The sequence below is a fragment of the Mesoplodon mirus genome, assembly GCF_964341445.2.
Source record: "Mesoplodon mirus genome assembly, chromosome: 8".
Taxonomy (NCBI): Eukaryota; Metazoa; Chordata; class Mammalia; order Artiodactyla; family Ziphiidae; genus Mesoplodon; species Mesoplodon mirus.
Genome location: NC_138984.1, coordinates 8519827 through 8536651, shown reverse-complemented (window position 1 = coordinate 8536651; position 16825 = coordinate 8519827). Strand labels below are relative to the sequence as shown.

General features: G+C 43.8%; 1 protein-coding gene across 2 annotated transcripts in view; it reads left to right on the top strand.

The window, feature by feature from the left end:
• ARMC9 (armadillo repeat containing 9) overlaps positions 1 to 16825 on the top strand; it is a 143453-nt gene that overhangs the window by 11285 nt on the left and 115343 nt on the right. For both annotated transcript variants that reach the window (XM_082631085.1, XM_082631084.1), the window contains exons 4-7: positions 1820 to 1990; positions 3630 to 3785; positions 7421 to 7513; positions 12872 to 12896. In XM_082631085.1, the coding sequence (XP_082487211.1) occupies positions 1820 to 1990; positions 3630 to 3785; positions 7421 to 7513; positions 12872 to 12896 (445 nt within the window). The remainder of the gene's footprint in view (positions 1 to 1819; positions 1991 to 3629; positions 3786 to 7420; positions 7514 to 12871; positions 12897 to 16825) is intronic.

Here is a 16825-nt window from a genome sequence, read left to right as displayed (position 1 = left end):
AGTGTAGATGGGCCATTTGACACATAGACTTCCTTTGCCAAGCCATGTTAAGAAAGTACCTTGACTCCAAGCTTTAAAATACCCACGAGAGTCTGTGGTCACCTCATTCACACAGTCACTGGACCTCTTGCAGGACAGTCCTCCCCAGAGTGGCTCGCAGGGTTCGCTCAGAGCTCAGCAGAGGTGAGCCTGGGGCGGGGCCGGGCCCCAGCAGCACACCCTTGGGAGGCTCCCCTCCACCTTTGCATCGGTCAGTGACAAGAAAAGGGGATCCTCTGGCCAGGTTCCCCCAGTTTCTTCCAGAGGTGGCGGTGCTTAGCTGCTTCTGCTTTACTTTGGTACCCGCCCTGCCTGCAATTGCTGACCAGGTGTCCTTCACTGTTTCCAGGGCTGAGAGACAGAAAGAGGCCAGTTTTGAAGAGGTAGAATTTCATTGTAGGGCTTATTTTGAAAAATTCTGAGTTTCTTTCAAATGTATGCCAATCCCTTCCAGACTAAGGTAATATTCAGAGACAGTTGTTCTCGGTCACGTGACGTAGAGAACATTTTTGTAAGATTCACAGTGGAAGATTCCTTATCAGTGAATGTCTTTGACTTAAGGATGACCAAACAATGTAACATTGTTCTCTGTACATTTCCATTTTATAATGTTAAAAAGTTTGATTATAAACAAATAGAATATGTAACCTTAAAAAAAAGACAGTTTTACAGAAAAAATGTAAAACCATTAAAAAAAGTATAAAACAACAATGACCAAATAATGGTGGTAAATAATGGTGGTGATGGGTTGGGAAACTGGTGATTCTATAGAAAATGCACTCCAAGAAAAGCTTTTGCAGTTGAGCACAAAATGTAGGTCTGAGGATCTTGGGCATTTGATACAAAAAGGAAAATAATATGAGTCACAGGAAGTTCTTTTGATTCTGCCTTATACCTAAATCTGCAAAATTATGCAGCAGGTATTTGTGATGGATCAGTTATCATTTTTCCTGTGAGACAGGTGACATGGGAACTGCCACCACCTTTCTCCAGAATTCTCTGTTTCAGCTATTGCATGGCGAGTCAGGAAGCTGCCTCTGCCCCACATAGTCAGACTGGCACAGCTCCGAGGTCGGGTTGGTGCCGGGCCTGTGCACCCTCCTCCATCTCCAGCCCAGGCTTCCTTGTTCCTGGAAGGGGAGGGCCCGGGCAGTCACTACCTGCGTGTGTTGGGCTCTGTGGTTGCTTCCCACACTGCCCTCTCTGCCAGACATGTTTCTAGCAACAGAGGGCACGTGACAACACCCACCTCCCAGGCCTGGGATCGACTGTTCCGTGTGGCTGAGCTCCCAGGCGCTCAGGGACTTGGCAGTTGTGGTGTCAGCAACTTTCCATAGGTATGAGGTTGTTCCACTGAGGTCTGGCTGGGCTCTAGGTCTGGCCTGTTCTCATCAGTTGCATGCAGTGGGTCAGCAAGTCCAAAGGGCGACCTCAATGTATTCATTTGCCTATGAGTCTCTGGGCTCAATCTTTGGCCTATGCCTGATTCCTTCCATTTCAGAGACCTTAAATGTTGTATCTGTTCTTTAGAATGCTCAGATGTGATGTTGCAGAGCAGTGGAAAACCAGGGTAGGTCTGTAGGAATCTCAGCCTAGGCAGTCTGAAGCCCTCTGGATCTCTATTTCCTATCCCTTACCTCTGAAAAGGAGACTTAATTTTGCTCACACTGAAACGATGGAGTATATCGGTATCCAAGGTAGTGGGAGGGTGTGAGGATTCGGGGTGTTGAGAGAAGGGGCATCCCTATGACCAGGCTTCACTCTGATGTCTTTTCCACAGAAGGACCTCCTTGCTGCGTTTGACAGTGGAGACCAGAAGGTGTTCTTCGATTTGTGGGAGGGGCACATTCCCTGTTCCATCCGGGCTGGCGACTCCCTCGCCCAGAAATTGGAATTCTACCTACACATCCATTTTGCCATCTATCTTCTGAAACACTCCACGGGGAGACCTGTAGGTTCACCTTATGGCGTGGGTTGGTCCAAATGGTGTGTTAAAGGAGAATGTTAGCTGTTATGTTTTGCAAATGAGGATTAATTTAGTTTTGTGGCCATTTTATCATATTGCTTCTAAGGAGTAGGTGTCTTACATCCTGATGAATGATTTTCTATCTCATTCCCAGCAGTTTATTTTCTAATTTGCATGGAAAGTTAATCACTTCTGTAATGAAAGCTACATCATTTTCCTGAATACCTCAAGACATGTATGTCTAAGAGAATACATGTTTAGACCACGTTTTTGACCATATATTAGAAGATAAATTTAAGCTTAAACAGTGGAAAAATGGTATGTCCGTCTGTGAAAGTTCATTTGAGTGATAAGTTGAATTTAGCTTCTGCAGTCTTTTCCTGCAGGTGTGGGACTGTAGCTGTGAAGGGGAGAGGGGAGCAGCCGCAAACTGCTCTGCGGGTGAACCTTGGGACACAAAGGGAATGACAGAAGGGGAGCAGGCCAGGCTGACATCGGACCACGCACATTTGTTTCGTGGCTTCTCCACGCCTTGGCTACTGCCCCCAGGACCTGTGTTAACTTATTAAATGTCAGGGGGCCACAGGAAGGCCCAGTGGTAGGGGGAGCAGCTTTACAGCACATTGTGGGAGCCATTCTTGGAAGGCTGTTCCTTAAGATAGGACTCCTGTGGGTGCCGTTGTGGGAGACTTTTCATTTTCTTTGTATTTATTTTTATTTTCTAATTTTTCCATTTTTCTGTAAGATAAAAAGATCAATAAATTTTTTAAGTCCGGTGGGCTTCACGGTGTAGGTGAAGTGAGATGCACTGATGAGAATTGGCCTGTGTATGAGGCCTTGAGGGACGTAACAGGCGAGGCCAGGGTGGACCTTCTCGTTGAGGCCCAGGAGGAAATGGAAACCCTTGGCGGGGGTGGGGGGGGGACTTGCCTGGGATTACACCTGGAAGCAATGAAGCAGGCAAGATCACCTCTTAGTTAGCCTAATAAAGGAAAGGAATAATGATATGGAAAACTTCCGTTTCTAAAAACTATTCACCTTTAAGTGCTCTCTTCGGCAGCACATATACTAAAAAAAAAAAAATTGGAACGACACAGAGAAGATTAGCATGGCCCCTGCGCAAGGATGACATGCAAATTCGTGAAGCGTTCCATGTTAAAAACAGTAACTGTTCACCCTTAAAAACCTCTCGTAAGGAAATCACAGGAATGCAGACAAATAGTTATTTCTGATATCTGAACTATGAAAACAATGTACATATCTAATAATGGGGGAATTGGTTAAATAAATTATGATAGACCCACAAGATGAGGTTTTGTCCTCCCATTAAGAATGATGTTTATGAAGAATTTTAAGGATATGAGAAAATGGTAACTATAGATTGAGAAGGCAGCATTTGAACTGTGTGTATCATATATCTAGTTCTCTGATATTCCTGACAGTTTCACGAAGGGGCGAAATAGGGGTGATGTTAGGATGACTGGTGACAGCACGCAGGCTGGGCCAGACGGGGAGGATGCCAGCGACGTGGCTGGAACTGAAGGAGCCTCGGAGAGAGGACAGGTGAACAGGTGAGCCGGCGTCAAGCAGGAGATCTCAAACGAGCATCCTCCCTTCCTCGCAGGACAAAGAGGAAATGGATGAAAGGATTTCTTACTTCAAAACCTACCTGGAGACCAAAGGGGCAGTGCTGAGCCAGACCACGGAGTTTCTCCCTTTCTATGCCCTGCCTTTTGTTCCCAATCCCATGGTACACCCCTCATTTAAAGAGCTTTTCCAGGTAAGTGACCACCTCCGAATCTTATCTCAGATCCTGGGCAGCATGGCAGTTTCACCTTGTATACACTGGTGGTTTCTGAATGATGCTGTAAAAAGGCTAAAATTTGCTTGTGTTATGTTGTATTTTAAAAGAATGTACAGGTAATTTGCTTTAACAAACTTTTCTTGTGCTATAAAATGTGCTTTTTTGTGGTTGCACCAAGACTTGTTAACCCAGACTGACAAAATATTTTAAAATATACTAACCTCTTAAATCATTCTGTGTATACTTCTGCAGTATTGAAACAATAACTTATTCAATTACAATGAAAATTAGTAGCCTGAAAAAAAACTAGGCTACTTTACACAATCACTGGCCATGTATATTTTGATATGTGTTAAAATTCTCACTTGCTCGGTATATATTTGGTTACTTGATTGTGTACTATATTACCATCAGACTATTTGCCTATAGATCTTTTAATTGTTATACTTCAACTTGTTGACATTTTAGAATAATATTTATGAATAAGATTTACCTATTAAGGTAATTTTTGTTGACTTACTAAAATTAATATGTCCCACTGAGAGGTTTATTGAAAAGTATTTAGAGACAAATATTTTGATATAACTAGATACTTTTTCTAAAGCTCTCACACTGTTTCCAAGAATTTGTATGGTGCTTACTCCCCTGCCATTGAACAATGGATGCGGCTCTTCCAAGCTCAGTACATTTCAGTTCCTGCTATAATTCAGTAAAACAGATTTCATTACTCCTGAATAGCAGCTGCTAAACTGAAGGTCAGGTAGTTGACTGAGCTCATCAAAGCCCGATTGTTGTATAGTAGCACAGTTGAATTCTGTGCTTGTTCTTTTGGTCAGTCCAAATTTAGTTTTACCGTCTTCTCCTAGAAGGTTGAAAATATAAAACGGTTAGAAAGTTGTGAAACTTCTCACAGTCAAGGCTTCTGTTTATGAGAATTATGACATGGCAGTGTGGCTACAGCTTAGATCACGGTGAGGAGGAGCTGGCAGCGTCAGGGAAGGGTCCCTCCAAGGCCTCAGCAGGTCTGATGTTCCAAGGCAGAGGTCAGGTTCTTCTTCAGAGTTCAGGAGTTTAGAGACCATCAGTGTTCATGGAGAGTCATTTTATTCCATTTTTTTTCCTTTTTCCACTCTCTATTATTATTATTATTATTTTTTTTTGCGGTACGTGGGCCTCTCACTGTTGTGGCCTCTCCCGTTGCAGAGCACGGGCTCCGGACGCACAGGCTCAGCAGCCATGGCTCACGGGCCCAGCCGCTCCGCGGCATGTGGGATCTTCCCGGACCGGGGCACAAACCTGTGTCCCCTGCACCGGCAGGCGGACTCTCAACCACTGCGCCACCAGGGAAGCCCTACTCTCTAAATATATTCTTGGAGTGGTCATCACAGATACTTCAGTGTACATAATAAAATCTAAAGTTAATGTCTTTATTCTCTTCCTGACCATTACAAGGACCTTAGAATGCATTAACCTCATTTATCTCCTTCCCAACTTACGTGCTATTATCATCAAATATTTTAGTTATATACTTTAACCCCACAAGTTTGAGATTTTTATTATTTTATGCAGTCAGTATGTGTATAGATTTACCTTTAGGTTTACCAGTATGTTTGCTTACTACTCCATCTTGTGCTGAGGACCTTCCATCTGGGATCATTTTCTCCTCTACCTTAAGTACATTCCTTTAAAATCTCCTTTAGTTGAGGATCCCTTCTTTCACTTCTTGTCTGTCTGAAAACATCTTTATTGCTTTCTCAGATAGGGTTAAAATAGTAGGTTTACAGTTCTTTTCTTTTTTTTTTTTTTTCGGCCACGCGGCATGTGGGACCTTAATTCCCTGACCAGGGATCGAACATGTGCCCCTTGCAGTGGGAGTGCGGAGTCTTAACCACTGGACTGCCAGGAAGTCCCAACAGTTATTTTCTTTTGGGACATTGAAGGTATTTTTATTTCGTCTCCTGGCTCCCACTGTTGCAATTTTGAAGTTGACTGTCAGTCTAATTGCTGTTCCTTTCTACGTGGTCTGTCTTTTTTCTCTGGCCTTTAAGATTGTATAATTTCACTGTAGTGTGTCTAGGGATACCCAAATATTTTATTTTGTTCTGTTTTTTAAGATGTCTTCGTTTACATTGGCCAATCTAGCAGTCCTTTCCTGAGATTCTTTTCTATATGGTTGAGCACAGAGAGCCTTGAGCTGGAGCACACTATTAGTTTCCTGCAGCTACTATAACAAAGGACCACAGACCGGGTGGTTTAAAACAGAAATTTATTGTCTCACAGTTTAGGAGGCCAGAAGTCTGAAATCAGGGTATTGGCAGGGGCATGCTCTCTAAGAAGTTTCTAGGGGAAGATCCTTCCTTGCCTTTTCCAGCTTCCGGTAGCCTCAGGTGTCTATTGCCTTGTGGTTGCATAATTCCAGATCTCTGCTCTGTCTTTACGTGGCCATCTTCTCTCTGTGTCTGTGTCTAAATTCCCTTCTTCTTATAAGGACAGCAGTCATATTGGATTAAGAGTTTACACTAATAGCTAATTCCATCTGCAATGTCCCCGTTCCCCTGGCCTCACATTCTGAGGAGATTAGGGCTTCAACATGTCTTTTTAGGGGACACAGTTCAACCCACAACAGACACAGTAGAAATGAAGTCATCATGCTGTGTCGGGAAATTACAAAATCTTTAAAAAATATCAGACTTTTCTGCTTTTCTGGCAGTATTTTTTCTGCCAGACAACAAAGGGGTTGTTCTGCCAGACAAAGGGTCAGACAACGCACTGGATAGACTTGATGGGGTGGGGTGGGAGGCGTGGATGAGGATTAGAGCTGGGGGGAGAAATGGGGAAGGATGGGCAGATCTGGGGGAGGTGGGACAGGATCTCAGAGGTAAGTGGACATGAATTTTTAGTGACAGAGCTTCTTTTTAGTGGAACTTCTTGGTTTAGGTGGTGGATATTTTTGTCTGAAGACTCAGAAAAATTGTCCTGAGAGAGGTCATTGCTTGTGACACTTATTCTTTTACTACGTGAGTCATTGTTTTTTCCTTCTCAGTGAGCATTATTTGAGATAAATAATTTATTTTTAAGGAACAAATCAAACTAGATGTATGTCATAATGCTGGACATGATGGAGTATTTGAGGCAGATAACAGCTTCTTTCTGTTTCTCTTGTCTGGATGAGGTTTATGGAAATGAGTCTCCTTCTGGAGACTCTCAGTAAGACTCTTAGAGATAATTGTGTATTCCTGCCAGTGCCACGTCGGTCTAAACCGTACTGCATTCTTTTTGCTATTCAACATAATAAGGTTACTTATCATGCTTGTGTTTAAATCACATGAAAAATTCAAATCACGTACAGGGTTATTTTTTGTCTGTATATGAAAGTACTCTCTTCTTTCCTCCTGCTGTGGGCTCTCGAATCTTCTATAAGTGAATTGGTGAAATGTCCTAAAACGTGTTTTTTACAGCATCACACCACTGGCAAGACATCTTGCTTCTGATTTCAGTAACTGTGGCGGAGTTATTTAACCCTAAAAGCCACAACTTGACAATGTTTGTTGGCATTTAATGACCTAGTGCTTTTCTTTTTTTTCCTTGTTTTTTTTTTTCCTTTCCTTCAGGATCCTTGGACTCCAGAATTAAAGTTGAAGTTGGAAAAGTTTCTGGCTTTAATTTTTAAAGCCAGTAGCACGCCGAAGCTTTTAACATTATATGTATCCTTTTGAAGCGTACGGAGGCCACCTATGGTGTTAGAGCAGCTCACTGGCCCAGATGTCCTCAAATAGGGATAGTTGTGGTGGTGCTGCCTTCATACTTAAGAGCGAATTAAGCGTCAATGGGAGCGCGTGCCAACCAGTCCGCGGCCTGTTAGGAACCGGGCTGCACAGCGGGAGGTGAGCGGTGGGCGAGTGAGCGAAGCTTTATCGCCGCTCCCCGTCGCTCGCATCACCACCCGAACCATCGCCCTCACCATCCGTGGAAAAATTGTCTTCCACGAAACTGTCCCTGCTGCCAAAACGGTTGGGGACCGCTGCTGTAAAGGATTGAATTCTATGGCGTTGGGTCTCTGAGACGTGGCGAGGGTCCTATTTTCATGTCATGTGCCGAGAAGCTGTCTGAGTGGGAAAAAAAAAAAATGTCTGTATTCCTGAAAAATAACTCTTTGGAAGAATTGTCCTTCGCAGAAGATCAGCTGGTCACTTTTAAGGCCTTGAGGCCATGGCGTATGGACAAGTCATATATAACTTGTCACTCAAATTAGGACTTTTTTTTTTTTTTTTTTTGCGGTATGTGGGCCTCTCACTGTTGTGGCCTCTCCCATTGCGGAGCACAGGCTCCAGACGCACAGGCTCAGCGGCCATGGCTCACAGGCCCAGCCGCTCCGCGGCATGTGGGATCCTCCCGGACAGGGGCATGAACCCGTGTCCCCTGCATCGGCAGGCGGACTCTCAACCACTGCGCCACCAGGGAAGCCCTCAAATTAGGACTTTTAAAAAACAATTTTATTGGGACTTCTTTGGTGGTCCAGTGGTTAAGACTCCGTACTCCCAATGCAGGGGACCCGGGTTCGATCACTGGTCAGGGAACTAGATCCCACATGCCGCAACTAAAAATCCCTAGTGCCACAACTAAGACCCGGCACAGCCAAATAAATAAATAAATATGTAAAAAATAAATAAATAAAAACAACTTTGCTGAGGTATAATTTACACACTACGAAATTTACCCATGGTAAGTGCATTATTTAATGATTTTTAGCAAATGGATAGAGTTGTGCAGCCATCACCACAATCCAATTTAAATAGGGACACTTTTGAGAGTAAAAAGGGAACACTGACCAGACAGAGGACCAGGCAGCAGGTGTAAATGGAGCTTGTCCAGGGAAGAATGTCACGTATCGCCCCGCCCGTGGGAGGCTGATTTCCCAAAGCTCGTGGGTCTCTAAGGACGTTCATCTCCTTTTATTCTGAACAAGAATGTATCAAAAGTTATCTCATAACAAAAATATAGCATTTTGAATTGTAAAGTTGGTGTCTGTTTTGTTTAATTTAATAAAACATTTAGGCCACTGTGCTGCATAATACCTTCTGCTTCCGTTCTAACTCCAAAGCACTGGACTCTCTTTTCCTAATTGAACTCTTTGAATTGAAATCCCTGGGGTTTCATGGCATGTTTCTCCTGCTTCAGCCTCCTGAGCCTCCAGTGGCTCCCTGTGGCCTGTACTCAAGTCCTCAGCCTCGCCTTGAGACCGCCCACCATCGGGCTGAGTACAGCTCTCCTCTCTGCTTTTATATCCTTTAAGGTTTTGTTCCAATACTACCCTCTGCCCACATACCATTATGTTTGCATACCCAATTCTTTTCCCTCTTAGAGTTCCATATAAAAGGACGGTTTTCCGTGAAATTAGGACTTTTCCAACTTGGTTTATGATTACTTTAATACACTTTAAAAAAGCGTTTCTCCTTAAAAAGGTAATGGGAATTATGTAAAGATTCTAAAAGAAATTTTGTACATAGTAAATCATATTAGTTACATTGATAATAGCACCCATTTCATTGGAATAATATGAGGATTGAGTTAATACATGAAAATCTTGCTTAAAACAGCCCAACACATGGAAGCGCTTGTCTTACTGACCGTTAGCTGTTAGTATTATAGTTTGCAAATAGTTGTTACCTTTTATCCTGTTCAACATGCTTTGAAGCAAATACACTGAAGTCTAGCAGGTAACTGTAAATATTATTCCTTTGTTTTCCTTGTTATGTGGAAATATTTGGAGTTCAGTTCAACGCATATATTAGGTTGAATATTGTGCTAGGAATTAGGGACACAAAGAAAAGGCCAAGACATAGTTGTCTCGGGCAAGTTGGAGTTTTGAACAGTAAAATGGGAGTCTGTGAGGCAGACAGAATGAGGGACAGGAGTTCCAGGTAGAGGGAACAGCTCGTGCAAAAGCCCTGAGCCTGTATGTTTGGGAAACTATGAAGCATTCAGTATTGCTGGAGCAGAAGGGTTGAGAGAGAGAGTCAGAGATTAGGCAGGCCCAGGGCACGAAGGTTCATATGAGGTCCCGTGAGTAATGAGGAGCCTTTGAACCATTTTAAGAAGAAGAATAACATGGTTATGTTTACATTTCTAAACAAACAAACAAACAAAACACTCTTTTTATTCCTGATTATAAAATTGATCATATTCCTTATAGAAAATTTGGAAAGCCCAGAAATGCATTTGCGTACATACATACACCCCAAAGTATGTAATGTTTACAATAAATGAGGATAGACAGCTATATGTATGTGTATTTTAAAATATTTTTTATCAAGTGAAGAGAGAATTTCCTCATATCATTAAATATTCTTCAAAAATAGGTTGTCTCCTCAAAGTTTAAACATAGAGATTACCTACGTCCCAGCAGTCCCACTCCTAGCTGTGTACTCAAGAGAAATGAGAACATATGTCTACACAGCAACTTGTACATGAATGTTCACAGCAGCATTATTTGAAATAGCTAAGAAGTGCCAACAACCCAGATGTCCATCGACTGATGAATGGATAAACCAAATGTGGTCTGTCCATATAACGGAATATTATGTGGCAATAAAAGTGAGTGAATTACTGATCTGTGCTACAACATGGATGAATCTTGAAAGCATGATGCCAAATGAAAGAAGCCAGACCCAAAAGGCTGCATATTGTATGATTCCATTTGTATGAAGGGGCCAGAGGGGGCAAATCTACAGAGAGAGTAGACAGTGGTTGCCTAGGGCTGGGGAGGGTGGTGACTGCTGACGGGCACAGGGTTTCCTTTTTGGGGGATGAAAATGTTCCACAGCCGATTGTAGTGATGGTTGCACAACTCAGTGAATGTACTGAAAACCACTGAAATGTACACTTTGAATGGGTGAATTATATAATACGTGAATTACATCTCAATAAAGCTGTTACCAGAAAAATTAAGAAAACCCAGGGACTTCCCTGGTGGCACAGTGGTTAAGAATCCGTCTGCCAGAATGACATAAATCACAGCAAGATCCTTTTGGACCCACCTCCTAGAGAAATGGAAATAAAAACAAAGATAAACAAATGGGACCTAATAAAACTTAAAACCTTTTGCACAGCAAAGGAAACCATGAACAAGACAAAAAGACAACCCTCAGAATGGGAGAAAATATTTGCAAATGAAGCAACTGACAAAGGATTAATCTCCAAAATTTGTAAGCAGCTCATGCAGCTCAATAACAAAACAACAAACAACCCAATCCAAAAATGGGCAGAAGACCTAAAGAGACATTTCTCCACAGAAGATATACAGACTGCCAACAAACACATGAAAGGATGCTCAACATCTTTACTCATTAGAGAAATGCAAATCAAAACTACAATGAGATATCATCTCACACCAGTCAGAATGGCCATCATCAAAAAATATAGAAACAATAAATGCTGGAGAGGGTGTGGAAAAAAGGGAACCCTCTTGCACTGCTGGTGGGAATGTGAATTGGTACAGCCACTATGGAGAACGGTATGGAGGTTCCTTAAAAAACTACAAATAGAATTACCATATGACCCAGCAATCCCACTACTGGGCATATACCCTGAGAAAACCATAATTCAAAAAGAGACATGTACCAAAATGTTCATAGCAGCCCTATTTACAATAGCCTGGAGATGGAAACAACCTAGGTGTCCATCATCGGATGAATGGATAAAGAAGATGTGGCACATATATACAATGGAATATTACTCAGCCATAAAAAGAAATGAAATTGAGCTATTTGTAATGAGGTGGATGGACCTAGAGTCTGTCATAAGAGTGAAGTAAGTCAGAAAGAGAAAGACAAATACTGTATGCTGACACATATATATGGAATTTAAGAAAAAAAAATGTCATGAAGAACATAGGGGTAAGACAGGAATACAGACACAGACCTACTAGAGAATGGACTTGAGGATATGGGGAGGGAGAAGGGTAAGCTGTGACAAAGTGAAAGAGCGGCATGGACATATATACACTACCAAACGTAAGGTAGATAGCTAGTGGGAAGCAGCCGCATAGCACAGGGAGATCAGCTCGGTGCTTTGTGACCGCCTGCAGCGGTGGGATAGGGAGGGTGGGAGGGAGACGCAAAAGGGAGGGGATATGGGAACATATGTATATGTATAACTGATTAAATTTGTTATAAAGCAAAAATTAAAAAAATAAATTAAAAAAAAAAAAGAATCTGTCTGCCAATGCAGGGGACACGGGTTCGAGCCCTGGTCTGGGAAGATCCCACATGCCGCAGAGCAACTAATCCCGTGCACCACAACTACTGAGCCTGCGCTCTAGAGCCCACGAGCCACAACTATTGAAACCCACATGCCACAGCTACTGAAGCCCGCACACCTAGAGCCCAAGCTCCGCAACAAGAGAAGCCACCACAATGAGAAGCCCGTGCAGCGCAACCAAGAGCAGCCTCCGCTCGCTGCAACTACAGAAAGCCCGCGTGCAGCGACGAAGACCCAACACAGCCATAAATAAATAAATAAATAAATAAATATTTAAATTAAGAAAACCCAAATAAAACAGGTAAATACCTTGCCATCAGACATGCAGCCAGATGTGTGGAAGCTGAGATTTAAACCCAGGAGGCAGTCTGGTGCCAGAGTCTGTGGTTGTAGTTACCGTGCCATGCTCTTCATCCCATTCTCAATTTCCTTAGGCTAATGCTTTAGCACTGAAGTTACAGCGTTAAAGGGTATGAATTCAGATTTGCACTTTTAGTCAAATATTTTGGTAACTGTGGGGAAGGTTTTTAAAGGGGGAAGGAGGCCAGTTAGGGGCTGTTGGACTCACAGAGTGGTTCTTGAGGTGCATAGAGGAGGATTTATCTGTGAGTCATGAGTCACCCAAGAATCGAGAAGTTGGTAACTGTCTTAGTTATTTATAGTAATGTTAAGAAGCGCCCTTCCCTGTCCTGAGATTTCTTTTTTACCACACTGGGGCTCTTTCTCAGATTGGCCAACACAATGTGAGATACCCTGAGTTCTGCCTCCTGAATTCCTGTTTTCCTAAACTTCTTTCATCCCAGAAGGAGAATGGACAAAGCAACAAAGGTAAATCATCTAGATAAAAAATTTTAAATCACAACTTTGCCAACTCGAGTTTTAAGTAATGAAATGGAGAGAATCCCGCGGACTTGGCAAACGAAGTCTTTAAAAATCTAAATATTTATGAAGTGCTTTGTAGTCCTTTTTATCTGCATTCCTCGAGACCCACTTTTCAGGGTGGCTGGTATGGTTAGCTTTGTCTTGTATGTCAGATAACTAAGTCATGGAGAAACAATGAGAATCCAAGCAAGTGCCAGAGGGACATAAGTGCAGCAGCACAGTTAGAAGACGCAGTACAGCATGGGTTGGGAAAGAGTTACTTCAGTACCTTTCACTTTTACCTTAAACTACTTTAACAGGGTCTTATCTCTGCAGCAATATGGAGTTCTCGTTCTTACAAATCATTTCCATTTTTTGCATTCAAAGTAGGAATTCCAGTCTTACACCTTTAGCATAACATGATGGTTTTCCAAGATTAGTAATTTTTACCAGACCTGTCCATTTTCCAGAAAGGTGAGAAAAATTTTAGTTAACATGAAATTGGTGGCCACAGTTGGGGTTCTTTGCCGGAGTTTTGTCTTTGATACAACATTATGAAAACTGCTTAAATTATTCTGTTGGAAAGGGTTATATGATGTGCTTCATGCCTTTGATAAGTATTGAGGGCATAATCCTCAATTCCCAGCAGGTGGAGTTTTACTACGTGAAATAACACATTTGCCCTGTTCACAGCAGTCACCTTAGAGAGGATTGCAAAATTTCCTGCCACTGTTTGTCTCTTTCCTTTTAGAGAGTTAAAGTTTTCTAAAGAAAAGAAGCATTAGTAACTTATTTAGCTCTTGGTGTCCCAGGGAACCGAGTGATGAGCAGGCCTGCAGGTTTGATTCCCACGCGTGCTTCAGTGGCTTCAGGTGGGAAGCGCTTGGGTGTTGCTTCTCGCCCTCGGTGGCCTCGCGGGCCTCCACCCCAGCGGTTCTAATTGTGCCGCTGGTTCTGCACCTGGGCCTCCCCTCCTGGAACTCAGAGGGACCTGCGTGGAGGAGCGGCAGGTCGCAGGATTCATGCCCTTGGTCCAGGCCTGAACACAGAGGAGCAGTGGGGACCGCTCCGAGGGTCACAGGCTGCAGCCTCGAGCTCCCGGAGGTGGCGTTGCCCCCAGCATGGTTACACGGAGGACACGTACCCGAGGTCTCTCTCTGCGGCTGCCCAGTCCTGGTCCCTACTGGGTTAGTGCAACTCCGGGCCTTGGCCTGGGCGGGTCCAGGCCGGTTGTCTCCCGTTTAGCACAGCTGGAGCCCCTCAGTTGGGACAGGCGCTGCAACCCCCAGAAATGCTTCTTTGCCTCACTACTTCTCTTCCTCTTGCTGCCCAGCAAGCTGCCTCAGACTCAGTGGCATAAAACAACCATGTCCATTTATTATTCTTATTGCTATCATCTTATGTGATCTGGGAGTTGTGGGCTCAGTCAGTTTTCCCTCGGGGTGTCTCCCGGGTGTAGACGAGGCCGGGTAGAGCCGTCTCCAAGGCTTCCACATGCACAGGTCTGGTGGCTGATGCTGGCTGTTGGCTGAACTCTCAGCAGAGGCCCTGGACTAGAACGCCCACGTGGACTCTTCATGTGGCCTGAGCCCTCAGGGCCTGGTGGCCGGGTTCCCACCAAGGGTGAATGTCCCCAGAGGGGGCTGGATGGAAGCTGTGTCACCTTTTCTAACCCAGTCTCTGAAGTAACTCAGTGTTGTTTCTGGTGGTGTGTTCTATTCATTAGAAGCAAATTCCTAAAGCCAGCCCACATTCAAAGGAAGGAGACTTACATTCCACCTCTTGATGGGAAGGAACTGTCAAAGACCCTGCAGTCATATTTTAAAACCACCACCCAACCTGCGTCCTTTGGGTCCCAGAGAACTGCCTTAGTTCTTTTTTTTTCTTTTTTTAATTAATTTAATTAATTTATTTTTGGCTGCATTGGAACTTCGTTGCTGCGCGTGGGCTTTCTCTAGTTGTGGCGAGCGGGGGCTACTCTTCACTGTGGTGCGCGGGCTTCTCATTGCGGTGGATTCTCTTGTTGCGGAGCACGGGATCTAGTCTCGCGGGCTTTGTTGCTCCGTGGCATGTGGGATCTTCCCGGACCAGGGCTCGAACCCTTGTCCCCTGCATTGGCAGGTGGATTCTTAACCACTGCACCACCAGGGAAGCCCAGTTCTTGGCTGAGTCTGTTTAGTCCTTGTTCAGAGTCGGTCTTTGGACTCCTAGGCATTGGGGACAGGAAGGTGGTGAGAAACTTCTCCTGGATTCCCGAGTTTCTGCCACCTCCTGTCACCCAGCATTCCCTGCAGTTTGGGGGGATAGCTTCTTGCCGGCAACCAGTTATGTCTCTGATAAGTGGCCCAATTTTGCAGACGAAATAAACATGGGTGGGGGAGTGCAAGTAGAAGAGACTGTATTTTTCTACAGACCTTTCATTTGGTATTTCAGCAAGGAGAACAGGTTTTTCGAGCCTTCTTTAAGTCTGATTTTAATTGAGTTTTCTGAGGAGAGCTAAGCAGGATGTCTGTGGAATTGAGTCTGGCAGGCACAATGTGTGTCTGTGGCAGAATAACCCCCAAATGCAGTATTGCCATGGAGATGAGAGATTAGCACCACAGGGTACTTGTACCAGGGACTCTGGCCCAGGCCCAGTGTCACCATAGCTAGTTGTCACCACTGTGTCTTCTGTGCCTTGTGGTCATTGCTAAGGCTGCAGTGACCACAAGGCACAGACAAGCCCCCAATTCAATTCTAGTCCCAGGTGTTGTTTTTTATTTTTATTTCTTTTTTTAAAAAATTATCTATTTTTGGCTGCGTTGGGCCTTTGTTGCCGTGCGCAGGCTTTCTCTAGTTGCGGCGAGCGGGGGCTCCTCTTCGTTGCAGTGCGCGGCTTCTCATTGCGGTGGCTTCTCCTGTTGCGGAGCACAGGCTGTAGGCGCGCGGGCTTCAATAGTTGTGGCTCACGGGCTCTAGAGCGCAGGCTCAGCAGTTGTAGCGCATGGGCTTAGTTGCTCCCTGGCATGTGGGATCTTCCCGGACCAGGGCTCGAACCCATGTCCCCTGCACTAGCAGGAGGATTCTTAACCACTGCGCCACCAGGGAAGCCCAGGTGTTGTTTTTTAAATGGAATGGTTGGATAATATCATTATGTGTCTTGATAGGAAGGTTTCATGGGCAGAGTGAGATTTCCAGAAGCTTTTGAAGAAGGTGAGAAAAGTGCTTGGAGTGGAAAAGTCTCTCAGAAGGAATTATATTAAAAATGGCATTAAGAATAAAAACTTAGGTTGGCAATATAGCATATTGGATTATTATTTTCACCTAGCCATCTTAAAAGGATACAGAAATAGTATCTTTTAGCATTTCTGGCATTATGCATTTGGCCCCTTCAGACAATGGGCAACTGATCATTTTCCTAGAGTTCAGAGCTATTATTTTTGAAATAGATGATCTATATTCCCAGTTATAAGCCTTAACTTTCTTCTTCCAGTATTTGTGGGTTAGCAGAATATCAAAGAGCCGATTTATATCTAAATACAAAGAAAAAATTGTTTGATATTATAAAAATAGAGTGATTGGTTTTAGTTTTTTACATTAGGTTAGAAAAAAAACCCATATTTTAAAACGTATCATCTTGAGCAGCCAAGATGTCTCTAAAACCAAATCTCATCTTTTTATTTTAATTAATTAATTAATTTTTGGCTGCGTTGGGTCTTTGTTGCTGCACTCAGGCTTTCTCTAGTTGCGGCGAGCGGGGACTACTCTTCATTGCGGTGCGCAGGCTTCTCACTGCGGTGGCTTCTCTTGTTGTGGAGCAATGGGCTCTGGCGCATGGGCTTCAGCAGTTGTAGCTCCCAGGCTCTAGAGTGCAGGCTCAGTAGTTGTGGTGCATGGGCTTAGCTGCTCCGCGGCAT